The sequence below is a fragment of the Heloderma suspectum genome, chromosome 5 (assembly GCF_057233095.1).
Source record: "Heloderma suspectum isolate Gila_16-S chromosome 5, 16-S_ref, whole genome shotgun sequence".
Taxonomy (NCBI): Eukaryota; Metazoa; Chordata; class Lepidosauria; order Squamata; family Helodermatidae; genus Heloderma; species Heloderma suspectum.
In genome coordinates this window covers 97,463,155-97,490,167 of record NC_139462.1, presented here as the reverse complement: position 1 = coordinate 97,490,167, position 27,013 = coordinate 97,463,155, and the positions used below count along the sequence as shown (strand labels likewise).

The 27,013-nt window shown below is 46.2% G+C and overlaps 2 protein-coding genes across 3 annotated transcripts; both read left to right on the top strand.

Moving 5' to 3' along the window:
- The first annotated feature begins 10,845 nt into the window (after positions 1 to 10,845).
- Positions 10,846 to 19,793, top strand: SLC10A4 (solute carrier family 10 member 4). The gene is made up of 3 exons (XM_084856847.1): positions 10,846 to 11,421; positions 13,277 to 13,487; positions 18,723 to 19,793. Exons 1-3 carry the CDS (start codon positions 10,952 to 10,954, stop codon positions 19,242 to 19,244), a joined length of 1,203 nt encoding a protein of 400 aa, XP_084712973.1. The 5' UTR covers positions 10,846 to 10,951; the 3' UTR covers positions 19,245 to 19,793.
- Positions 19,794 to 21,285: 1,492 nt separating this feature from the next.
- On the top strand, positions 21,286 to 26,227 carry ZAR1 (zygote arrest 1). 2 transcript variants are annotated; one of them, XM_084856848.1, is made up of 4 exons: positions 21,286 to 22,080; positions 24,332 to 24,424; positions 24,509 to 24,583; positions 25,164 to 26,227. In XM_084856848.1, the coding sequence occupies exons 1-4, from the start codon at positions 21,298 to 21,300 to the stop codon at positions 25,305 to 25,307; spliced, it is 1,095 nt and encodes a 364-aa protein (XP_084712974.1). In that variant the 5' UTR covers positions 21,286 to 21,297; the 3' UTR covers positions 25,308 to 26,227. The 2 variants fall into 2 exon arrangements, with proteins under 2 accessions (XP_084712974.1, XP_084712975.1); XM_084856849.1 differs by lacking the exon at positions 24,332 to 24,424 and having other exon boundaries at positions 25,164 to 26,225.
- The last annotated feature ends 786 nt before the right edge of the window (positions 26,228 to 27,013 follow it).

Below are 27,013 nucleotides of genomic sequence, written 5' to 3'. Positions count from 1 at the left end.
CTGCATTTTATTAGCTACACTTATAGATAAAAGGGGCTGTACTCCTTATCAGACTAAAGGAACTGAACATGTTTAGTCTAAAGAAAGAAAGATTAAGTGGCAGTGAGCAGCAGACGGGTCAACAATACTTATACATCTAAAAGATTGCTGGAAAGAAATGAAAGAGCAATTTTTCATTGTTTCTTCTGAGGATAGGGCACATAACAGTAGTTTTAAACTGCAGAAAGATAGGGAGGCTTAGATAAAGCCAGGATGATCTGATGTCTGCAATCAAGCATGGCTATTTGCATCTTCCACACTAGATCTTAAGGCTGTTTTCCTATATTATATGCAGCAAATCTGAGTGCCACGAAACGGACACGAAGCAGTGACGTACAGCTAATCCCGACTCACTGGAAAGTGTGGTCATATGAAACACCCGGTTTGCAAACATCTGTTGGTGGTATTCAAATATAACATTTTGGGGTATGAACTTAAGTCATATTAAATGTTCACCCAAAAAACATGACGTATGAAGAGGCCCTGAGGTTACATCTTACATAGCAAAAATCACTCGCTAGGTCCTGAAGATGTGCTGCCATTGATACCAAGGGCACAGAAAGATAGCAGAATCAGTAGGGCACAATTGCCCTCACTGATCTCTAGACTAAGATTTTGATCAAAGCCACAAGTTTCATATGCCTGAAGTGTATACTCAAAATGTAACATGTGAAATTACTAGCAGCAATCTACTAGCACCAATACTGGTGTTGTCCAGACGTGCCTCAGCTTTTCAGAGCACCACTTGCTCAACAATCTCCAAAAACAGAAAGCTGGTAACTGGCTGAAGTATGTATGTATGTATGTATTTATTTATTTATTTCCTTACTTATTTGGATGGACCAAACAACTTTAGACTTGAAGTTGTTTGGTATCTTTCAAATTCAACAATACACCAACCAGTATAGGATCTAGGATAGACCCTCAAATCTAGCCTCAAGACTTTTCATTTGCCCCCAAAGCATAGGTACTAATCCCAAGGATGTTCCCTCACACCTACCATCCAAGCCCACCATCATCACTCTCTGCTTAGCATGGCAATACCAACCGAAACCAGAATACTACTTTGACCCTTCAATTGTTGTTGTTCAGTCGTTAAGTCGTGTCCAACTCTTCGTGACCGCATGGACCATAGCACGCCAGGCCTTCCTGTCCTCCGCTCTCTCCCAGAGTGTGCTCAGGTTCATATTCATTGCATCGGTGATGTTTTCTAGCCATCTCATCCTCTGCCGTCCACTTCTCCTTTTGCCTTCAATCTTTCCCAGCATCAGGGTCTTTTCCAGTGACTTTTCTTTTCGCATTAGGTGGCCAAAATATTTGAGCTTCAGCTTCAGGATCTGTCCTTCCAATGAGCAGTCAGGGTTGATTTCCTTTAGGATGGATTGATTTGACCTCCTTGCAGTCCAGGGGACTCGTAAGAGTCTTCCCCAGCACCACAGTTCGAAAGCATCAATTCTTCGGCACTCAGCCTTCCTTGTAGTCCAGCTCTCACAGCCATACATTACTACTGGGAAAACCATAGCTTTGATTATATGGACCTTTGTCAGCAAGGTAATGTCTCTGCTTCTTACTATGCTGTCTAGGTTTGCCATAGCTTTCCTCCCAAGGAGCAAGCGTCTTTTAATTTCATGGCTACAGTCACCGTCTGCGGTGATCTTGGAGCCCAAGAAAATAAAATCTGTCACTGCTTCCATTTCTTCCCCTTCTATATGCCAGGACGTGATGGGGCCAGATACCATGATCTTAGTTTTTTTAATGTTGAGTTTCAAACCAGCTTTTGCACTCTCCACTTTCACCCTCAACAAAAGGCTCTTTAGATCTTATTCGCTTTCTGCCATTAAGGTGGTATCGTCTGCATATCGGAGGTTGTTGATAATTCTCCCGGCAATCTTAATTCTGACCTGTGATTCATCCAACCTGGCGTTTCTCATGATGTACTCTGCATATAAGTTAAATAAGCAGGGCGACAATATACCGCAATTTTGAACCACTCGGTTGTTCCATGTCTGGTTCTTACTGTTGCTTCTTGACCCCCGTACAGGTTTCTCAGGAGACAGGTAAGGTGGTCTGGTACCCCCATCTCTTTAAGAATTTGCCAGAGTTTGTTGTGATCCACACAATCAAAGGCTTTAGCATAGTCAATGAAGCAGAAATAGGCGTTTTTCTGGAATTCTCTTGCTTTCTCCATGATCCAGCAAATGTTGGCGATTTGATCTCTAGTTCCTCTGCCTCTTCAAAACCCAGCTTGTACTTCCGGTAGTTCTTGGTTCACATACTGCTGAAGCCTAGCTTGTAGGATTTTGAGCATAACCTTGCTGGCATGTGAAATGAGCGCAATTGTATAGTACATTGAACACTCTTTGGCGTTGCCCTTCTTTGGAATTGGAATGTAAACTGACCTTTTCCAGTCTTGTGGCCACTGTTGAGTGTTCCAAATTTGTTGGCATATTGAGTGCAGCACTTTAACAGCATCATCTTTTAGGATTTTAAATAGCTCAGCTGGAATACTGTCATCTCCGCTAGCTTTGTTGTTAGGAATGCTTCCTAAGGCCCACTTGACTTCACTCTCTAGGATGTCCGGCTCAAGTTCAGTGACCGCACTATCATGGCTATCAGGGACATTCAGATCTTTCCTGTATAGTTCTTCTGTGTATTCTTTCCACCTCTTCTTAATCTCATCTGCTTCTGTTAGGTCCCTGCCTTCTTTGTCCTTTATCATGCCCGTCTTTGCACAAAATGTTCCCTTGAGATCTCCGATTTTCTTGAAGAGTTCTCTAGTCTTTCCCATTATTATTATTGTTATTATTATTAAATTTATTAATCGCCCATCTGGCTGGTCACCCAGCCACTCTGGGCGATGTACAACATACAATAAAACAGTTTAAAACAATAAAGTTCTACAGTAAAACATTTTCTAAAATACCCTAACCCACCCCAAATGCCTGCCTGAACAACCACGTTTTTAATGCACGGCGGAAGCTCATTAAAGAGGAGGCATGGCGGAGTTCCCTAGGGAGGGAGTTCCACAGAGTGGGGGCCACCACAGAAAAGGCCCTCTCCCTCGTCCCCACCAGTCTAGTTGTCCTGGCTGATGGGACAGAGAGAAGGCCATCCGAGGCCGATCTTGTTAAGCGGCCTATCTGGTGCTGCTGGAGGCGCTCCTTAAGATAGGCTGGGCCAGAACCATATAGGGTTTTAAAGGTCAAAACCAACACCTTGAATTTGGCCCGGAAAACAACTGGTAACCAGTGCAACTCCTTCAGCACTGGAGTGATGTGATCTCGCCGGCGGCTGCCTTTAATCAGGCGAGCCGCCGCATTCTGTACCAGCTGCAGCTTCCGAACCGTCTTCAAAGGTAACCCCACGTAGAGCGCATTACAATAGTCTAAACAAGAGGAGACCAGGGCATGTACTACCGATGGAAGCAGATGGTCGGGAAGGAAGGGGCGCAGCCGCTGCATCAGATGGAGTTGATGCAGCGCTGTCCGGCTCACAGCTGACACCTGAGCCTTCATGGACAGCTGGGAGTCCAAAATGACCCCCAGGCTGCAGACCTGGTCTTTCAAGGGTAGCCATACCCCATTCAACACCAGGTCAACATCCCCCAGCCTCCTCTTGTCTCCCACCAAAAGTACCTCGGTCTTGTCAGGGTTCAATTTCAGCTTATTCCTCCCCATCCAGCCACTCACCGTCTCCAGACATTTGGACAGGGATTCTACGGCCAACCTTGGTGAAGATTTGAATGAGAGGTAGAGCTGCGAGTCATCCGCATATTGATGACACTGCACCCCAAACCTCCTGATGATAGCCCCCAGCGGCTTCACATAGATATTAAATAGCATTGGGGAGAGGATGGAACCCTGTGGCACCGCAAAAATGAGTGAGTGGCCACAGGTCCAAAACCTCCTCTCCCAGTGCTACCCTCTGGTACCTGCCGGAGAGGAAGGACTGGAACCACCGCAATACGGTGTCTCCAATGCCCAACCCCTCCAGGTGGTCCAGGAGGATACCGTGGTCAACAGTATCAAAACCCGCTAAGAGGTCGAGGAGAACAAGGAAGGAGCATTCACCCCTATCCAGAGCCCTCTTCATATCATCTACCAAGACGACCAAGGCCGTTTCTGTCCCATGCCCAAGCCTGAAGCCCGTTCTGTTGTTTTCCTCGATTTCTTTGCATTGTTCATTTAAGAAGGCCTTCTTCTCTCTCCTTGCTGTTCTCTGGAACTCTGCATTCAGTTGGATATATCTTCCCCTTTCTCCCTTGCTTTTCGCTTCCCTTCTTTCCTCAGCTACTTGTAAAGCCTCATCAGACAGCCACTTTGCTTTCTTGCATTTCTTTTTCTTTGGGATGGATTGAGTTGCTGCCTCCTGAACAATGTTATGGACCTCCGTCCATAGTTCCTCAGGCACTCTGTCTATCAGGTCTAATCCCTGAAATCTATTCATCACCTCCACTGTATATTCATAAGGGATATGATTTAGGTCATACCTGAATGGTTTAGTGGTTTTCCCTACGTTCTTCAATTTAAGCTGGAATTTTGCAAGAAGCAGCTCATGATCTGAGCCACAGTCAGCTCCAGGTCTTGTTTTTACTGACTGTATAGAGCTTCTCCATCTTTGGCTGCAAAGGACATAATCCATCTGATTTCGATATTGACCATCTGGTGATGTCCATGTGTAGGGTCGCCTCTTGTGCTGTTGGAAAAGAGTGTTTGCTATGATCAGCGTGTTCTCTTGGCAAAACTCGATTAGCCTTTGTCCTGCTTCATTTTGTACACCAAGGCCATGCTTGCCTGTTATCCGGGTTATTTCTTGACTTCCCACTTTAGCATTCCAATCCCCTATGATGAAGAGGACATCTTTTTTTGGTGTTAGTTCTAGAAGGTGTTGTAGGTCTTCATAGAACCGATCAACCTCAGCTTCTTCGGCCTCAGTGGTTGGGGCATAGACTTGAATTACTGTGATGTTGAATGGTTTGCCTTGGATTCGTACTGAGATCATTCTATCATTTTTGAGATTGTACCCCAGTACTGCTTTTCCCACCCGTTTATTGACTATGAGTGCTCCTCCATTTCTTCTAAGGGATTCTTGCCCACAGTAGTAGAGATAATGGTCACCTGAATTAAATTCGCCCATGCCTGTCCATTTTAGTTCGCTGATTCCCAAGATGTTGATGTTCAATCTTGCCATCTCATGTTTGACCACCTCCAGCTTACCTTGATTCATTGACCTTACATTCCAGGTTCCTAAACAATATTGTTCTTTACAGCATCGGATTTTCTTTTCACCACCAGACACATCCACAGCTGAGTGTCCTCTCGGCTTTGGCCCAGCCGCTTCACTCTTTCTGGCCCTACTTGGAAATACCCTCTGCTCTTCCCCAGTAGTATATTGGACACCTTCTGACCTGAGGGGCTCATCTTCCGGCGTCATCTCTTTTAGCCTTGTGATACATTCCGTGGGGGTTTCTTGGCAAGAATCCTGGAGTGGGTTGCCATTTCCTTCTCCAGTGGACCACATTTTGTCAGAACTCTCCGTCATGACCTGTCCGTCTTGGGTGGCCCTGCACGGCATAGCTTATGGCTTCACTGAGCTACGCAAGCCCCTTTGCCACAATAAGGCAGTTATCCATGAAGGGGGACCCTTCAATACGTCAACATTTTATTCTGTTTTATACCAGTAGCAATTGCATTACAATTCCATCTCCTTATCCTATCTTCTAGGACTGACCCTACCATTGGGCAGAGTGAGGCAGCTGCTTCAGGTGGCACATACTTGGGAACAGGGAGTGATGACAAAGCATTGGGGGACAGAGCTGTGTGTGCCACACAGCCCCTAACTAGTCTGCTGCCCTCCAATTGCCCTCAGGTTCCTACTTGTGTGGAAACAGCAATGTACAAAACTGGGCCTTATGTGTCCCTGCTTCTACCACTCCTTGACCACCACCCTTCTGTAGCCATTTCAAAAATTGGGAAGCAAAGGGCTTATATTACATAGTTAACTTCTATGTAAATAAGCAGCCACTGACTATATGTAACTCATGCTTCAGTGATCAACTGAAAGGTAAGTTGCAGTAAGTTTCAGCTGATTGGCTACAGCTACACCAGGTTGCTTACTTTTTCACAAACAAATGCATAAAAGACCAGGCAACCTGGATGTTCTTTTGAAGGTATTATTAGTAGAGCACAGTATAATTCTAAAAAATTAGTGTCAGATATTTATAGGATTTTAACTGGCTATGGATATGCAAAGAGCAATCCTGAAGACCTTAAAACAATTTAGGAAGAAGATATTGGTAAGCAAATCTGAGGAAACACGGGTGACAGTGTGGAACCAGAAACCATTACAATTAGTCTCTGCACTTGGAAGGGAATCAGCACTTAAATGAATTCATAGGTGGCATATTACACCAGTAAAACTTTTATGAATAGCGGACACACATCCACTGGAATTCTGGAGAGGGTGCAGCTGTAAAGGTACCTACTACCACATTTGGTGCTTGTGTCCCCTAGCGGAGACCTTTTGGGATACATCTTTAAATAAATTTTGGTTAATTACAGAACAGATTCCCAAAGATCCCAAAATAGCCTTGTTGGGCATTTTTGAAGAAGAGCATAAAGCAATATAGCGTAAGAATGTAATTTTGTTCCTATTAGTGGCAGCAAGATTAGTTTTTGCAAGACACTGAAAAAATAATACTGTAATTTCAATTGAAAGGTTTGGCACATAGCCATTGCTGAGAAGCTAACTTACCAACGTATGCTTTTAAAATAACAAATAAAGGAGCAATCCTATGGCCACTAGACAGTGTCTAGATGGCCATAGGATTTTTCAGTTTCTGGGAACTGACTTCGGAGCCAGGGCTCTGAGCTCAGTTCCCAGAAACCTCACTCCCCACCCCCTCCCCCACCGCCTCATAGGCAGCACGATTTGTCCCCATCTCTGTGCTCATAAGCACGGTGTGGAGCAGGTCAAGAGGGGGTGTTCTCAGGGGCAGGGAAAAGACTGTGGAAGTGTCAGTATGATGCTTCCGATGTGCTGTCCAGCCTCTCTCACCCCTGCTCCAAGGTCCTCAGCTAGGCAGCCAAAATCAGCCGTCTAGCTGCAAATGCAGGGTGGCCAGTGCACAGAGGAAAGGATTCCCTCTGTGCTCTGCCTGCCCTGCATTGGATAGTCGGCCGCCTCCAAGTTCGGAGGCGGCCAATTATCCCCATAGCATTGCGCCCTAAGCCCAGATGCATTTTACATGATTTGGCATCCTTTTATTTCTTTCATGAATGTATCAGAAAACAAGTCTATACCACTGCCATTTATGCACAAATCCGGAAAATTTAATCATTGGTTTGATTCTTACTGGTAATTTGAGTGTACTTGTACTGTGTGTTTTAGTTGTTCTGTTGTAGTTATTTTATTGTGGAAATTTGTAACAGAAAAATGAGAACTATAATGATATGTAAGCTACTTCCTGTTCTTTTGTAGATTCAAAGACTCACAAATAAAGTGTTTAAAATTAAAAAAGAAAGAAAGCTGGAGTTCCCAATTTCCACCCCAGGAGTGCTACAGTATCACCCCAAATCTACCCATCCATTAGCCTTTTAGGCTGCATTCTCTCCCACCCACTGCCAGCAGTTTGATTCTATAACAACTCACTCTTGGGGCCATACATATCATCTGGGAATTAGTGTTTTAAAACTCCCCTCCAGGGGCATCCAAATAAACTCTGAATTGTGAAAAAAAGGAGATAGAAGTTGTTTTTAAAAGAAAAAGCACAGGGTCCCTAGTAATAATACATGGACCAGGACCCAAGCAGCCCCATAGCCTGAGCATTAAGCATTATGGGTTTTCTATTTTCATTAATAAAGATTGTTGTCATTCTTTTTACTTAAGTGAGATTAGGAACACTGTTATTTTGCTACTGTTATGCTAATACGTTTAAATATAAGACAATGACTGTAATCCGCAAACCCCTTAAGCCTATATACTTGCAGTATATACTTGCAGTTTAGCCAGAGGATAATAATTCCTTTGCACAATAGATATGTCATTGTTACTCACTTTATTGTGGGGAACACTGACAACTTTCCTCCAAGTAGAGATTCTGTTTGAGAAATATCATCATAACTTCCCAGCAACCACACCACAATATGTTGCTGGTTGGAACACAATCTTCTCCCCAACTCAGCAAGCACAAAATTCCATGTTGCCTTTGACATGTGGGAGATGACTACATGACTCGACAGATCATGCCTGCACCATGAATGAAGACCAGTGACATCATAAATCCACATCATATTATTGTGGCTTATTTAATTTTTCATTCCTAGGCACAGGAATGTAGGAAGCTGCCTTAACCCAAGTTAGTCCACTGAGCCATTTAGCTCAGTGTTTATATTGGGATGGGGAACCTTCCCCCTACCCACAAGGCCACATCCCCTTTGGGGAAATCTGTTGGAGGCTGCATCCTAGTGGTGGGTGGAGCTGGAGCCAAAACTGGGTTGGGCCAAAGCTACCCCACACTCTCTTTCACATACTCATCTATTGATGCCCCCATCTATCCCACTATCTCTCTCTTCCTCCTATTCTCCCTTTCTCTCTTCCCCTTTTTTCTTTCTCTCTTCCCCCCTCTCTCCACTCTCTCCATCCCTTAGCAGCTGCCTTCCCTCCTCCCCTCCACACGACAATAAGGCTTCCATTGATGCTAATGCAAGCTTTTCAAAAAGCCTAATTGCTTTTATATTAGGGGCTGGCCATTTTCTGCAGGGTTGCAATGCATGGGGAGACGGGGCTTAACCCCTCCCCAGCTGCTACCCCTCTGAACGCCCCCCCCCCAATGCAGTCTTTTGGCTTTAAAAAAGAAGACGCTTACATTGGTATCAATGGAAGACTTAAATAACCCTAACAGCTGGGAGGAGGAGGGGGTGCCATGGGCTGGCTGGGGAAGCCAAAGGGCTGCATTTGGCCTGTAGGCTGGAGGTTTCCCACCCCTCATCTACAGTGATTGGCAAGGTTTCAGACAGGAGACCTGAATGCCTGGGATTGAATCCTGGGATTGTGCATGCAAAGCATATGCTCAGTCACTGAATACTCCTCCATCTCCAAGGTGGCTGATAGGAACATGGTCAAACAAGCTGCCTTGTACGAGCTCAGACTATTGGACCACCTAGCCCAGTATTGCCTACCACTCTGACTGCCACCAGCATACCAGGATCTCAAGCACAAAGTCTTTCCCCTTATCTGATCTGTTGCCTGCTGACTTAACTGAAGATGCCAGGGATTCAACCTGGGGTCAGTGTGCATGCAAAGCAAGGACGTGCTCTACCATTATGCCATGCCTCTCCCCACCCCCTCCATTCTTCAGTCCAAGTGCGGGAGGAAGCACTCATCCGAATCTATGTTGTAAGCTCTTAATGTGTTTTATGCTTAGGGCTGTAGTGCCATACGTTTCTTCAAAAAGACAATTGTGCGATCCATTGTAACAGACAGGGGTTGGGATATAGCCTTGCTGCAGAAGAATCATGTTTGACACTTTTTCCCTGTACACAAGGACATCTTTTGATGGTGTGCATGCACAAAAGGCTAAGAATAATATAAATATTAATATTAAAACAAATGTTTTCAAAATAACATGCAGTCTTTCCAGGCTGGGGTGGGGAAGTAGCATTGCTGGTGCTCAGAATGTTTTGTTTGTTTTTAAAGAGCTACAAGAATCCCTGTGCTTAGCTGATATAGCAGGTAAATGCTCATCCTTAAACAATAAATTAAAAATAAACGGCTTTAATACGATCACAAAATGCTAAGGGCAGAAGTGTGTGTATTTGTGTATGAGAGAGAGAGAGAGAGAATGTGTATGTGTGTGTGTGTGTGTGTGATCACTTGTGTCTATGTGCACAATTCACTACGCAGTTCTTCTGCATGCTAAGTGCTCTTGCAGAGAGCTACTATACATTTCAATGCGACTTGCACATGCTCATGACATTTCTCACTGCTATTGTGACACTATCTGAAGGAATTATTACACTTTCTGCAAGTATAAAATACTGCCATTGGGAGTACTGGAGGAATGCAATATCCCTGTGACGGAAGAGCTGCCTATGCACGAATGCCCTAGAACAAATAAATAATTGGAATTGCTGTCAGATTTTGCCTAAAATAAAATCTGAAGACATTTGAAGGTTCTTGCTTGGGCACGATGTCTGCTTGAAAGAGTCTCCATGTGCTAAATTTTGCGGAGGCACTTGGTTGCCATCGCATTTTGCCTATGTAGATTCGGAAGCAGTTGCTGATGCAAAGCATCTGAAGTCTTTCAAGGGAAGCAACACTCTTCTGTTCTCTTTTTCTTAACCACTCTAGGCCATATTTCTCAGGAGGTTTCACATATCCTTAACTAACAACCATGGATTTGGTTGTTTTTTAAATTTTGAACATAAAATAAACTGTAGAAATAAAATGCACTAGGAAAGACATGGCGCAGGCGCCTGCCCTTTCCGCCGAAGGCGCGCAACAAACGTACTTACTGACCCTGTGAAACGCGCATGGGTGGTCCAGCGCGAGAAATCCCCCGACAGGCAGCCAAGGGCTGCTCATTTGGCGTACAATGAGATGTGGTGGTGGCGGGTGGCTCGCTGGCTGACGGAAGGAGATGGAGAGGCACTAGCTGAGGAGGCGCCCGAGGGTGCCTGCTGGACGTGGCGTCGCTGCAGTCCAACGCCTGACTGACTGACAGCCTCCTCAGCCTCTTCCCTGCTCGCTTGTCTGTCTGTCTGTCTGTCTGTCCCCACCTGGCGGGGCTCGCCCGGCTTCTCCGGCGCTCGGGACTGGGAGGGTTGGCGGAAGGGAGCTGCCAGCGGCAGACGGACTGACTTGAAGCTCGGCGTCTGAGCGAGGCGGACGCACGCACAGAGCGCCTCTGGCTATGGACCGCTCCTGGGAGGAGAATGGCACGAGTAGCCTCTTCCCGTACCCGGAGCGCGGGAATATCGTCGCCGCCGCCAGCCCCACAGGCGGCGCGAGCCCCAGCCCGGCTCTGCCGACGGGGGCGCCCAGCTTCTCGCCCCACGAAGGCAGGAGCAGCCCGCCGTTCTGGGACAGCCGCCTGAACCAGGGGCTGAGCGTCTTCGTGGGGCTGGCCTTGTGCGTGACCATGCTGGGCTTGGGCTGCACGGTGGAGCTGAGCCAGCTGGGCGCGCAGCTGAGGCGGCCCCTGGGCTTGCTGCTGGCGCTGCTCTGCCAGTTCGGGCTCATGCCCCTCGTGGCCTTCCTGCTGGCGCTCGTCTTCGCCCTCGACGAGGTGGCCGCCGTGGCCGTCCTGCTCTGCGGCTGCTGCCCCGGAGGGAACCTCTCCAACATCATGTCCCTTCTGGTCAACGGCGACATGAACCTCAGGTATCCGCGGGGCGGGAACGGAGGGCGAAAAGCGGGGGGGGGGGAGGCGGGAGAGGTCTGGGAAGGAGAAGCCAGAGGCCGCCCAGGGATCTCATTGAGGGTGGGCGCGAGTCAGCGGCACGGTGGTGGGAAGGCGCCAAAGGGGCCGGCCAGCGCCCTCCCTCGGACACGAGCGCGGAATTACACACGCGGCAGGCTGGAGACAAGACCCTCCTCTGAGGGCATTTCCCCTACCTCGGGAAGGGGAACGGGACGAAAGAGAAACTGGCTATCTCCGACGGAAGCCAGTGTTTATTGGCTCTTTCAGCGTCACATCTAAGGTTGCCTTTTTTCCCTCGTAGAGCTCCGGCACCTTTCACAGCGGCGTGACAGGCAGACATTCAACAGGTGTAGCGCGCCCACCAGAACTGACGGAAGATACATCTTGCAGAATATCTGCCGAGCACGCAGCTGCTAATGAGCTGCTTGTCTACTAGGTGAAAAATAAATTAAAAGGTGGCAAGCCTGGCTCCAGAAAGAGCATGTGCTAGGGGGATTATCGTGAAAGAGCTGCCTTTCTTTCATATTAAGAGCTTTCCCCATCACTGCAGCGCTAGCTTGGGAAAGCCACACGTGTTGAACGCCGCCTGCCTGTTAGGCACTTATGAAAGGCACAGGTGCTCTGCCAGGAATCACCCATAACCCCAAGCATTAATTTTTGTGAACCGCCCAGAGAGCTTAGGCTATTGGGTGGTATAGAGATATAACAACAACAGAGAAAGTTTCCATGCAGGATTGAGCCCTGACATCTTCCGCCTCCCATAACAGGCATAGCTATGTGGTAGGTTGGAGGCGAAGCCAAATACCTCCACACACACTTCGAGAAGCCTCCCTCCTTCACATATTACATCTTTTTGTGAGCCACCAGTGCAATTCTCTACCGCAAGATGCAGTGATGGCCACCAATTTGGAGGGTGTTAAAAGGGGACAAATTCATGGAGGATAAAGCTACTAGTCCTGATGGCTATATACTACCTCCAACGTCAGAGGCAGTGTGCTTATGTATACCAGTTGCTGGAGAACATGAGCGGAAGGGTGCTCTCTATTGCTCTCATGTCCTGCTTGTGGGCTTCCCACAGGCATCTGGTTGGCCAGTGCGTGAACAGAATGCTGGACTAGATAGACCTTTGGTCTGATCCAGCGTGGCTCTTCTTCTGTTCTTATGTCCTCTGACTCTCTTTTCTGAGACTCTCAAGCCTGCAAAAAGGGGAAAGAGCTATCTTAAATATCTTTTTGTGCGGGGAGGGGGGGCTTGACTGTCGTCAGACACACCCTGCAGGAGCAGCAGTGCCTAAAAAATGTGCAGGGACCCATGGAGGCGGGGATGGGAGGGAATGATTGTTGAGGAGGCAGGCGTGGGAGAAAAGGGAGAGTGTGAGGAGGAGAGATAATGTGTCCAAATGGAGTCTGCACTGAGGAGATGACGAGGGACATCTCATCATACTATGCATAAGGGTTCCCTCCACTTGCAAAATGACCCAGTGCTGCCCTCCCCAAACATGCGTGCACACACACACACACACACATGCTGGGTATGGGAGAGTGGGGGTGAAGAGTCTGCACAAAATGTAACAGCCAGGAGAAAGGCATAGCAATAGGGAAAGAGCCTGAGAAAAACTACAAGATCAAGGAGGAAAGAGTCTGGACTCTGGAAACAAAATTAAAAGCGGCAGACTTCTGCATCCCAAAGTGATGGCTAAGTCAAATCAAGGGGTGGGAATCGCTCTCCGAGCTGCCCAAACGTGTGAGGGAAACAGAGCGAGCTTCGGCAGTACACACGCCCTGGAGACCCTGGTGTTTTCTGTCGTCCCGGCAGCATCATCATGACCACATCATCCACCTTGCTTGCTTTGGTCTTGATGCCTCTTTGCCTGTGGATCTACAGCCGTGCTTGGATCAACACGCCTCTAGTGCGCCTCCTGCCCCTGGGCGCCGTCACCCTGACCTTATGCAGCACGCTGCTCCCCATCAGCCTCGGCATTTTCATCCGCTACAGGTATACGAGGGTGGCAGACATTCTGCTGAAGGTAAGTTCTGCCCCTGATGCCACTGGTCCTCTCTACCCATACTCCCAAGCCATGTCCATTTAGACAAGCTGAACCCCCTACTGGTTGCCTCTGGAGAAGATGGGGTGGGGACACAAAGGACAACAATTCTAAGGCGCAGCCTTTGCCATTGATAACACAGTTGGTACAGTTCTCCAGAGCATTTGCATTTCTAACCAGCTCTCTTAATTCCACATACTATTAAATGGGCATAGCTATTAGGTGTGCAAGCCACAGTAAAACCCACTTGTATTACAGGTGCAGCGCCTCCATGCAGAGGATGCCAACAGGGCTCAACAGAGGCCTGTTTCCCCCTGCCTCCAGTATCAGAGGCAGTACGCCTATGTACACCAGTTGCTAGAGAACTTGGGCACGAGAGTGCTGTTGCACTCTGGTCCTGCTTGTGGGTTTCCCACTGTGTGAACAGAAAGCTGGATTAGATGGACCCTGGGTCTGATCCAGCTCTTATGTCCTTATGCCTACATGCACAGGCATGTCTGAAGACAGTGTGACAAGGGAAATAGGAGTTTGCATGCCCTTTCTATACCCCATCCAGTCACTCCAATGGGGCAATGGCAGCTCATGTGCCCTGAATGCACAAGGTCACTTTGCATTCTTTGCCAAGTGTAACTGAAAGTCACCAGCTATATTTGCTGTTCGGTCCTTAGCATCTCCAGAGAAAGAGCCCTATATGAGGTCTGGCAAAGCCACTGCCAGAGTAGGCAATGCTGGGCTAGATGGACCAACGGTTTGTCTGAATACAAGGCAGCTTCATCAGCATTCATGTAACTGCAACAGATGTTCGTGAACCACACTATTTATTTGCAATTTAATCTTGAACATAATCAAGAGAGGTCCTTTACACCTTGCTGAGAATTGTGCCTCTGCTCCTTAACACTGTCACCACCAACTCCAGTGGCAGCTGGTGCCAATTGGGGCTGGTGGGGCAGAGGGCAGGGCGGCTAACAGTAGGCATGTCTCCAGTAACAATAGAGGGAGCTAGGGTAGCATCACCTAGAAATTTGTGCACATACACACACTCGTATATAAGTGTGTGACTGACACAGCTACAGAAAACAGCAGTTAATCATGTGTAAATAGGATTTTCAGAAGCGTTTAAAGACCTGCTTCCTGATATGTAATCAAGATCTTTGTTGTGCAGTTCTCCCTCAACCCTGAAAAAAAATGAGCTGAGTGTTCTGTAAGAAACTTGCAGCCCAATCCTATGCAGTGCAAGACAGTGTGAGTAAGCTCCACTGAATAAAATGCATAGAATTGTATTAATAATCACAACTAATTCATACCTCATCAGTATAATTAATAATTACATACAGTGACAATAGAGAAGCCAGCAAATATTACCTGCAGGAACAGAGCAATTTTCCCACATGCAGCCCAATCCTGTGCATGTTTACTTGCGTCCTGCTGAATGCAGTCGGGCTTGCTCACAAAAATATGTATATTTGATTCTCCACTTTTTCTACTGCTCTTGCGCCTTTAACAGCAGCCTGACATACAGGAATTTAAACAGGTGAAGGTCTTCATGGCATAGCTATATTAATGGTGGGGAAAACAGCTTTCAGTTTGAGCTTCTGCATACGTGCTTAAAATGGGGCTTACATCTAAATGCACAGGACTGCAGCACTTAACTGGCTTATTTTTTTGCACATCAGTCTACTGCTAAACTCACAGGAGCAGAACTGTTAAAAGAAGTCAGAAATCCTGCTTCCACCATGAAGTGTAGAAAGATGTTGTGTAGTCTAATAAAGTCAAACATTTGTTAGGGTTTTCAGCTTTCTCTGAAATGGAGATCCCACAAAGTTTTGCAGCCTGCTCCAGGCATCAAAATTATCATTCCATAAAGCTGTAACAAAATGGTGGCAAAAAACCATTTCACAGGAGGGAAACGAATGAGGCTCATAGACCAGTTATTTGTCCAAAAAACAGAGTGCAAGGCAACAAAGCAGTTCCCAGATAGCAAGCCCCATTTCACCCCTTCCTCTTAAAAAGTAATTCTGATTAATATCCTTATTATAATTACTTCATTTCATACTTCTTTCCCCTCAAACCAGGTTCTTCTTTTAATTGGTTTAAACGTAAGAATTCTTTTTCTCCCTCTCTCTCCTTCTCATCTCCATCCCCAAACCAGGTTCTTTTCATCAGTTTAAAAAAAAACGAAAAAAGAATCTTATAAGATCCCCACATCTAGGATCTTATTTTAATCAGAGAGAAAATAAGAATCCCCCCCAAAACCAGGTTCTTCTTTTATCCAGTTTACAAATAAGAAACTTCTGCTCTGCTAAGCTGTCTCTGAGCACTGCTCTCTCCCTCCAATGCACTTAGGCAGGACTCAGTTGCATGTGTTCTGGTCCAGCCATATATTTACTTAATGTTAGTCCTATGCAGACACACTGAAATGAATAGGACTAACTTAAGTCTCATTCATTTCTATGGACCTACTCTATAGAGGCCTAACACTGAATACTACTCCTTACATTTTTCCTGCATATTTGTCTCATCCTTTATATGTCCCAGGATAAAATATACAAAACTCAGGAAGCAATCCTATGGCCGCCAGACAGTGGCTAGACGGCCACAGGATATCTGGTTTTCTGGGAATCGACCTTCGAGCCCACGCTCCAAGGTCGGTTCCTGGAGAACCGACCTCCCCCCAATTCCACGCCGCCTCGGAGGCAGCGTAGAACAGCCCCATCCTCTGCAGTCGTAAGAGGAGTGTGGATCGGCTGAAAAGGGGTGTTCCATGGTGGGGAGGGTGGTGGTGTGGGGTATCCAATGTCTCATACAGCAGCCTCCTCCCCCACTCAGCCTTCCCATGGCTAGACAGCCGCAATCGGCTGTCTAGCTGAAAATGCAGGGCAGGAGAAGTGTGGAGTAAAAGATCACCTCCATGCTTCTCCTGCCCTGCATTGGGATAGGTGGTCACCTCTAAATTCAGAGGCAGCTGCCTATCTGAATAGGATTGCGCCCTCAGGTTGTATCCTATGTCAGTCTAACTTAAGTCCCATTCATTTCAATAGGTCTACTCTAAATAGGACTAACATTGGATACCACCCTCAGCATTTTAAGGGTTTGAATACCAGCTAGTTTTTATTTCTAGTAGTTTATCTCTGCTTTAGATAAATAGATCAAATGTGTTATCTACAATACATTTTTTTCCAGTAATCTAAATACATTTTCCCATGGAGTATTATTGTATTACCTAATAATATAACTTAATGAAGGCTGCTATCAGCAAGAATTTTTTTTCTGAATAGTTTCTTGGCCCCACTGCAGTCTATAGGGCTATTCCAGATGCAGAAATTATAAAGATTCAATATGGGGAAGCAGTGAAAGGTAAAGGTTAACCTGTTTGACTTCTGCCTGTCAAAGTGGCAGAACCCCTGCTGTATAAAAAGTGGCAACCCTAAATATGACAGATTCTGCTACCTTGACAACATACCAAATTTTATTAGAATATGCTTGAAACAAAACAAATGTCTTATGCTGCATTTGCCTTTATCCAGAAACAAAGCCTGCTGAAGGCCATGATCTAATACATAGCAGAATGTTGTGCTTGAGGAAATAGGTGCAGGGATTTCTATAGTGGCTCCCTCACATTTTGAATTAAGGCAAGTAGCTACAAGGAGGAGGACTGATGTTTACTTTTTAAAACTCCGCCTTGTTTAAGGAGGCCTGACAAGCCTGCTCACTTCTTTTCAGGGGCTAGTGAAGACCTTCCCGGTTTTATCTTGGTTGATTAATGCTGTTTTAAACTATTTTAGCTGGTTATAGTTTATATTGTATGTTTTAATGATGCTATAAGCTGCCACGAGAGCCCTTTTAGGTCTAGAAGGTGGTGGTGGGGTATATAAACAAACAGACATACACTTGCTGTAATCTACAAACCACTGGTAGTATGGAACTCTCTACCGTCAGTGTGACCACTGTAGAGCAGATGTTTTAAAGGCTGTAACCTCAAGGCTGTCACAGAACACAGATCTTTCATAGGATACAGATGGTAAAGATTCAGTTTATTAACAACACCTGTCATAACAAATTTTAAAAATGCAACTTAACCATTATAAAAAAAGACTGGAAAAGCAATGGCAATTAATACAGTAATCAACTATGTTATTATTAGAGCATCTTTGACATTGGATTGGTGTTACATGAACAAGCCTTTGGCTTGTACGCTCCCTGCTCCTCATACCTTTCTTGTGTGCTTTGTTTTAATCAGTTTGTCACTAAATCCAAACTGGCAAGTTGTGGTTTGCGCAGTCCCTCCACACCAGGATCCAGATTTAGTCATAGAGCAGACTTATTAAAGTCAATGAGACTCAGTGGTCTGCTCTAAGTATGACTAAATCTGAATCCAACCCTAGGTTTGCAAACCATGGTTTCATGATTTGGAGGAATCACACAAACTATAGTTTGCCAGGTCAAATAACTATGGTGCCCACAAAACCCATTCACGGCTGCAGGAAGCATCCATGTGTATAGAATAATTTTGCTATTAAGCCTATTAGCCTTGGCTGTGATCATCAAACACATACCATTTGTTGAAATAATACCACCACACATGGAGAGATCAATCCTATGGCCCCTCGGCAGCATCTGGGTGGCCATAAGGTACTTTGGATTCCTGGATTCAAGGTCAGAGATAGTGCTCCGACCTCAGAGCCAGGAATCCGTGGTCTCCGCCCTCCCCCCCCCCAGCTGATGCGGAAATAACTGCACAGGCTGCCTCTCTGAGGTCCCAGAAGTGACCTCTCAGAGGGGGTAGAGGGGGTGTTCCAGTGGGCAGGGAGGAGAGGGGACTGTAGAAGCCAGGATACGAGCTATCCCGAAGCTTCTACAGCCTCCTTCCCTCCCCCTCTGATGTGCCCCAGCTGGATTGGCAAAAAAGCCTGTCTAACTAAAATGCAGAATGGGAGGAGCGGTGGAGGTGAAAATTGCCTCTGCTGTTCCTTCTACTCTTCACTGGATGCTTGTAAGCCTCTGAGTTTGGAAGCTTAAAAGCATTGGGTGCAGAAATATTAGGATCGTGCCCTAATACGCTTACTAAATGGGGCAAAGTTATGTGTCTTTTTAATGGTTTCCCCACTTTTCTTGGTGCTGATAATACACTTTAAATAGCCTGTCTGATTATGATCGATACAGTTAAGTGCAGCAGTCCTCCAAACATCAACTCCTTTCTCATCCTTCTTTCATTGCTAGGTTTCCTTGTGGTCTCTCCTGCTGACCTTGGTGATCCTTTTCATTCTCACGGGTACGATGCTGGGTCCTGAACTGCTGGCTACTATCCCTGCCACTGTTTACGTGGTAGCTGTGCTGATGCCCTTGGCAGGCTATGGCTGTGGCTATGGCATAGCAACATTATTTCACTTGCCACCCCACTGCAAGAGGACAGTGTCACTAGAGACTGGCTGCCAGAACGTACAGCTCTGTACTGCTATACTCAAGCTGACTTTCCCCCCACAGCTCATTGGGAGCATGTACATGTTTCCCTTGCTCTATGCCCTCTTCCAAGCAGCAGAAGCTGGTTTGTTTGTATTGGCCTACAAGATGTATGGCAAGGATTTCTATAAGCAAGAACCCTTAGGAAGGGAAGAAGAAGAAGATACAGACATTTCTTACAAGAAACTCAAGGAAGAGGAAGTGGCTGATACTTCCTATGGCACAGTGATTGCTGAGGGTCATGGTTCAGTGCTCATGGAACCCACACAGACCGCCCTCTAGAGGGAAGGAAGGCCTGGATGGGAAATCCCATTTTAGCAAACTGGTCAGCCAAAGCAAAGGGGGTAGGGCAAAACGCAACAATGCCAAGCAGTTGCTGTACATGGTTTGTATCCAATGTTAGTCTTACTTAGAGTAGACCCATTAAAATGAATGGGACTTGCATTAGCTACAACCCCATGGTTTGTAGCCGTGCCAATGTTTTCCTCCACAAAAAAGAAGTCATCTGTGATCATCTGCCCAGATGTGCCATCACCATAAACATGACACAACGTACCCTGAAATGCATGCAAGAAGCAAGGCTGTACATTGAAAAGAGGGATTCTCTAAGGTAATTTTGAAGACTGGTGTGGAAGGGAGGGAAGATAAGGAGAGCAAGGGGGAAACGCAGATTGTATTTGTCAAGTGTAACCAAATGTCACCAACCACACATTTACAGTTTAAAAAACAAAGTTGTGTATCTTGCATGTCATGCAGCTTCTATGTTGAACTAATGTTGTGTATACTTATCAGTGATTAAATTTCTTCTTATGATACCAAGCCTTTAACAGGACGTATGAGAGATTGTCTGCTTCATTTAGTTGAGATCAGAGCTGCCACTCCTTTCACAGAAGGAAGAGGAATGCAGCTTCTCTTTCCCTTCAGAAACCCTCTTTCAGTCCAGTGGTTTAAAAAACAACAAAGTAATAAAAGGATCCCTGGTATTATTAACTCTTTTACAGTAGATGTTGGAGAGGGAGTCTTAGCAAATGAAGACTCATTTGGACCACTATGGTCCACTGCTCCATACTGTCTACACCACTGGTCCGTATTGTCTACACTACTCTAACTAGCAGCAACTCTCCAAGACAGGGGTCTTTCACAGCCCTGCTGCCTTAAAAGAGATCTTTTAACTAGAGATGCCAGGAATTGAATCTGCTGCTATTTGCATGCAAAGTATTCACTCTCCCACTGAGTGTGGCACTTGTTATCCCATTCCTACAGGTTGTGGGGCTTGCTTGAAAATCAAATCTAGGATTTATTGTTCACTAAGGCTGTAATCCCAAGCATATTTATCAAGAAGTTAGTTCCACTGCTCTCACAGGGATTTACTTTACATAACAGTGCAATCATATCCGTGTTTACTCAGAAGTAAATCCCATTGTTTCTAATGGAGCTTATTCCCAGGTAAGTGTGAACAGGACGGCAGACTACATATGTTTAGGATAGGGCTAAATGAGAGTATAATGCCTTTAGACCTTTTCTAATATGGTTAAATATTACTGAAGTCTGAAGACAAGTTTATAGGGCCACTACAAAAGCAAAACTAGAACCAAAATAAATCATTTGTGGTATTTGGCCTAGCAGTGGAATCAAGAAACCACATACTCGGTACACTTAAACTAATGTTAAAGGCAGTGATTTCAAAGTAACTTATTTCCACTTACAGCCAGACCCTATGAATATTTACTCAGAAGTAAGTTCAACTCTGTCCAATGGTTCCTACTTCCATGGAAGTGTGCCTAGGATTGCACCTAGGCCATTTACCTCCCTCTTTCAATGCATGTTTATGGACGCTATGGGACTTTGAATGCATGGTAGTTAATCCACATGACTCATTTTCTGTCTATTATGTACAATTATTTAGCTGTGGCATAAGAACCCAGTAGGATCCTCTGCATGTTTACTCAGAAGTAAATCCTACTGTGTTCAGTGGTGTTTACTGCCTAGGAAGGCTGCAGTGCTATGTACACGCACTTGGGAGAAAGCTCCATTAAACTGTTAGTGGGATTGATGGAAGAGTAAACATCTCTTGGACCCCGCTGTACGTGTGCATAGGATTGCAGCTCCGCAGACCAGTCCTGTGCGTGTTTATTCGGACGAAAATCATCCTCAACACAGCGAGGCGTACTCCGTGCTGAATGCGCATAGGATTGTAAACCTAGGCCTGTTGCACCAAGAGGACCGCGCAGCTGTGCTGAGTGCCTCGTTTGGGAAGAGGGCGGCTTAGTTAGCACGGCCGCCCAGCGGGATATTTAAGCAGCTTCCGCGAAGGGCCGAGCCCGGGGCGCGCATTATGGCTACCTTGGTAGACGAAGCCATGGAGAGCTACGTGTATCCCTCCTACAACCCCTATTCCTACCGCTACCAGCCGCCCAAAGGCAAAGGAGGGCCGGGGCCTTGGCGGCAGCGGGGCGGCTACTTCTCCGGCTATGGTGAGACGGCGGCGGTAGCGGCCGCGGCCGCGGAATACTTCGACAACTACCAGCGGGCGCAGCTGAAAGCCATCCTGTCGCAGGTGAACCCCAACCTGACGCCGCGCTTGCGGAAGGCCAACACCAAGGAGGTGGGCGTGCAGGTCAACCCGCGCCAAGACGCCTCGGTGCAGTGCTCGCTCGGGCCGCGGCCGCTGCGCCGTCGAGCGGCCAGCGCGGAGCAGGAGCAAGGCAGCCCGGTCACCGGCAGCATCCGGCCCGTGCGCTTCCCCAGGACCATCGCCGTCTACTCGCCGGTGGCCTCGCGCCGCCTCACCACTTTCCTCGAGGAGCCGGAGCCTCAAGAGCCGCTGGCCTCGCAGCAGCAGGACGTCGACGAAGAAGCGGCCGCTGCCGTCCGCGCCACCTGGGAGAAACCCGAGGAGAGTCCCGCCGAGGAGCAGCGGCGGCCCCAGAAGGAAGAGCGCGAGGAGCCGTGCCCGGCGCCCGAGGGCGAGGAAGAGCCGCCCGCCAAGCCTCAGGAAGAAGCGCCGCCAGCGGAGAAGCGGGAAGCTGAGGGCGAGCCGCGAGCCGCTGCAAAATCTGCGGCGCACCAGCAGCCTCAGGAGGAATCCGTGCAGAACAAGGCCCGCGTGCGCTTCCAGGTGGGTCCCTTGGCGGTGGCTATGCAAGGCCGCGGCGGAGGGGGCTGTCTCTGCTCTTTCCCCACGCTCAGTTCTTGAGATGGCTTCCTCCCTTAAAAGCGGAGGCTGGCTTTATGTTTAGGCTGCCCTTTAAGCAAATTCTCTTTCAGCGTGGCGTACAGGAACATAAAGTAAACCCAAAATAACAGCATGCCCAACTTGACATAAACATTCAGCGGAGTGGGTAAAAGCTAATCAGTCTGGCTGTTTCTGACCTGTGCTACTGTTCAAGCCCTTCCTCTTCTAGGGCACAATGTGTTGTGTTAGACCAGTGTTTCCCAGACTTCTGATAGCTGAAGCTAACATGCATATTTCTTGCACCCAGAAACTTGGGTTCGAGAGCACATAAGTACTAAACAATAAGTCGACTCCAACCTGGCGCCCCCCAGAGGTGTTGGACTAGAACTCCCATCAATGCACTTACTGGCCGAAGTAATGTGAGTTGTAGTCCAACACATCTGGAGGATGTTAGGTTGGGGTAGGCTGGGATAAGTTCTGTGCAGCTGCATGTATCTCACCTCTGATGTTGGAGGCTGTGAGTTTGAGCAAAAAATAGGACGGACGGGTTACTTAACCTCTTCCCCTCTGGCTTAGAATAACTTTCCCAAACCCCACAGATGGAAGGTAACACCTCCCCAGCCCCCCAGATGTATAAGGCTGAATGTAATGTTAGGTTTAGTATTCAAGGCAAGAAATAGGCGCACCCTATATTTTGGCGTGAGTTGCTGATTTCAGTGTGATCCTTAACTGGATGGAGGTAATTGATTTGTGCAGAGAATCAATGGGTAGATTTTTGAATTGGGTGTAATTGAATAATTAAGCATCTGATTCAAAGAGGCAGGGAAAATATCTGACCAGAAGGAGACAAGGCTTGCTATTGTAGATCATGTTGTGTTTTCCAGAAGAGCCGTTCAGGTCTTATAGGTTGTTGGCTTAGCAAACCTTTAGGTTGGTTTCCACAATGCAGTGTGTGGTTATGTGTATGCATGTGTAATAAGGAACACAGCAGCTCGGTTAATAAAAAGAATCCCCTCATAATTCTAGGTGACTGGTTCCTGAGCACAAGGCATTATTGCGTACAGATAAAGTGGATTAGATGGATTTTGTAGCGCTGTGGGGTTGGAGGGAGGCCCTCAAAACCACTGGGCCCATTCTCCCCATCCCAAAGCATAGGCCCTGCCTCAAATCATAGCTGCATCCCCACCACCCCCTCTGCTGTGGATTGACCCACAATATCCTGAGCATGTGTGGGTCAAATGGTGAACTGAAATACCCCATGGCGGTAATTTGTTTTCAGCCTCTGTACCCTGCCCTTCTATGTCTATGGTAACAATAAGGGTGGCTAACAATAGTTAATCAAAACAGTACAAAATACATAAAACACAGCTCAAGGAATCAACATGGCAGAAGACTCCTGTTATTAAAAGGCAGCATCCAGAAAGCCTGCTGAAATAGAGTAGCCTTTGCGGCTGGCGTTCCAGTCGGTGGCAATGGAGACAAGCAGACCTCTCTGGGGAAGCCGCAGAGGTGGATCATATAGCTTCAGCAGGTTTTGTGTGGACGAAAGTGATATGCTGACCCTAGCCCATATAGAGCTTCATTCAGCACTTTGAATTGAAAGCAGAATTCGTTATCCATGTAGATAGGACAGAACTGGAATAATATGCCTTGACCTCCTAGCTGTATTCAGAATCCTGGCAGCTGTATTTTGTACAAATTAAAGATTCAGAAACTTCAGGCAGCCCCATGTAAAGTTAATTACAGTAATTAAACTAGAGGTGAATAGGGCATGAATGACTGAGACTAGGTCTGGTTGAATTGATACAGGGAGAATGTTTGGTTCACCAGACTGTATTGTTATGAAGCTGACTATTGTGGAAAAGAGAATTGCTCAAGGTCGCACCCCCTCACCCCTACCCTGAGCCTTCTGATGAAAAAATAGTCTGGCTGGAGAAAAGTTTTCGGGGGGGGGGGGGGCGGTGTCAGCAGGTGGCTGGCTAGTTCTGTACAAAAAATAGAATATAATGGGCAGATACACCCCCATCCAGTAAGCAACCTCTCTAGGGGAAAAATGCTTTGGATTGAGGTTTAAAGTGCCAATCATTTTGGAGCTTGGCTGGTTCCTGCAGGAAAGCTGCTGCCACTTGCTCTAAGCCTTAGAGCACAGGCAGTGCTTACAACAGGCTGTTGCCTTAATGTTTGTGCTCTCTAGTTCCTAGAGCAGAAGTATGGCTATTACCACTGCAAGGACTGCAATATCCGTTGGGAGAGTGCCTATGTATGGTGTGTGCAGGGCACAAACAAGGTAGGTATTGTGCCAGAGGTGGTGGAGAGGGGTATTCTAGTACCTTGGTAAGGTGTTGCCTTCATTCTCTCTCCCCCTCCACAGGTTTACTTTAGGCAGTTCTGTCGAACTTGCCAGAAATCCTACAATCCCTACCGTGTGGAAGATATTACCTGCCAAGTAAGCAATTACTCTTAGGAGGCCATGTAAGGCAGAGGTGGGCACAAGGTCTGTTGGGATCTACTGGTAGCTCTGGATGATATGCAGTAGATCTGGAGGGGTTTCTGACTCCCAATTGTTTAAAAGCAACAGCATAGACTCCCCCTCCTAGACTAAGCTGCTAAAATGAAGGATGCTTGCATGGGCAGTCTGTAGTGGTGCAGACCATTCTGTCACCTCGTACTGCTGCTTGTGTAGACCAAGGGTTAGGTTCCAGACACACCTATTTTTTTCCCCATGGGGCAGCCTTAAAATTGGAATCGCTGTTAACTCTTCTGTGTATTTTGAAAGACGTAAACTGTACTTCCATACTTATAAAGAAGGGCTGCAATCTAGAGTCTTCCAGTAATTGAAGGCAATGCTTGAATTTGTTCCAACAAATCATAGTAAACTAGTCTGCAGCAAAAAGTGTTACATGTACAGAATGTGGGGATCCCAGGCCCTACGTTCACTCCTGAAGCATTTGTATCTGTTGAATTTATATACAATTCCCATACAGAATTTTTCCGTTTCTGTGATTGCTTTTGTGTGTCTGTTTCAGAGTTGCAAGCAGACAAGGTGCATGTGTCCTGTGAAACTGCGCCATGTAGATCCCAAGAGACCCCATCGTCAGGATCTGTGTGGAAGATGCAAAGGCAAACGTCTCTCTTGTGACAGTACATTCAGTTTCAAATATATTATTTGAAAAAGATGATAGTGAAAGAATCCTCAGTATAAAAGTGCAAGTAGCAGAGATTTTGTTTGGAAGTAGCAGGCTGCAGCAATTGAAAGCCTGCCAATAAAGCTGTGGTAAAGCAATTGCAAATCATAATGCAACCTAATGTCTACCTCATTTCTTGTAATCGTATTAAGGGGGAGGGAATCTGCTTGGCATACTGTGGCAGAACTATATTTTATTTTGGTATGGAACAACTACTCGAACAGCAAGTTCGGTAATCTAAATTCTTTTTTACAGGGTGGGGAATTAAGCCTATTTAAAACTGTCCTATCCACATAGGTGGGATGGATAATGGGTGGGCAGTCTTCTTGCTTATTAACTTCTTGCTATGGAAAACTGCTTATGTAGAAACCAATGCAGCCTAAGTGATCCAAAACTGGGAAATGCAGCGGTACACTAAAGTTTCACAGTGACAATTGCCCTATGTAGGCAAGCAAAGTTATAGAACATGGTTTTGTTTGTGAAAATCTTAGGCTTAAATCCATCACAAAGCTGCCTCCTTTCCATAGCAGTTAACACCCATTGCCTAATGCTAGAAGCTGTATGTCAGAGCTGTACTGTCTCTTAGATGTGTCCAGCTGTAGTGTATGCTTGAATGTGTTGATTAAAACTAGGCAATTATCCAGGATCTAAGTTGTACGCGTAACTGGATACTGGTAGTTTTAATGAGTACACTGTTTCAAAAGCATGCCTGTTTAAAGGAATAATCATGTAGGTGAGTGGTAGGATAAGTTGAATGGCTGGCCATCATCCCAAATTTTGAGATGTTCAGTTTTTTTTGTCCTGAGCCAAGATGGTGAATGTCATGTATCTAAATATACCTGACACATTTCTTGAGTAAATGTCTCCGTGTACATATAAATAAAGTGATCGTGGTAATTCATCATTTACTTCATTTACGTTAACTTTTTCCTCTGCCTAAGATTATATAAATACTAAACCTAAATAGTCCACTTCAAGTATTCAAAAGTCTTCATAGAATTACTGCAGTAATCCTTACAGGTAGCCCTTGCCCACCCAGGGAATAGTGGCTTGCCTAACGCCACTTACAGTGCAAACCTATATGTGTCTGCTCAAAAGTAAGTCCCGTTGATTCTAATGGGGCTTACTCTCAGGTAAGTGAGCACAGGATTTCGGCCTTAATGTATTTGTGATTGAGGTGGGAATTGAAATGTTGACTTTTGGTACACCTTCTTGGCTATTAATCTGTACCAGCTTTTACGTGTAAGCACATTGCCTGAGGAAATAAAAAATAAGATACATAGTATATCCAGTGGTTAGTAAGATGAGGCTTCAGTGCTTGACAGACTTGTGTTCTCCTGTATGGCAAGCATAATTAACTACATGAAATGAACAAGTATGCTTCATTCACATGTCTTGCAGGAGTTTTGGGGTGGGGAGAGTACGTAAGCCCAGGAATCAGTAACTGATTATGTGGTCTTCCAATCTACACCTCACAGCCAGGACCAGTTTAAGAACAGCTAGGCAAATTTGGTACATAACGGAGTCTTGCTAAAATAACTATCCTGCAACCATGGTGCCAGCTAGATCTAGGTCCAGTTTGGATGTAATGGGAAATGGAAGCCATTAGTTTTAGTAATGTGGCCAACTACAATATTATGAGACACCTTGAAAATCTTACCTTTGAACTGCCTTAATGACAAAATAATTCC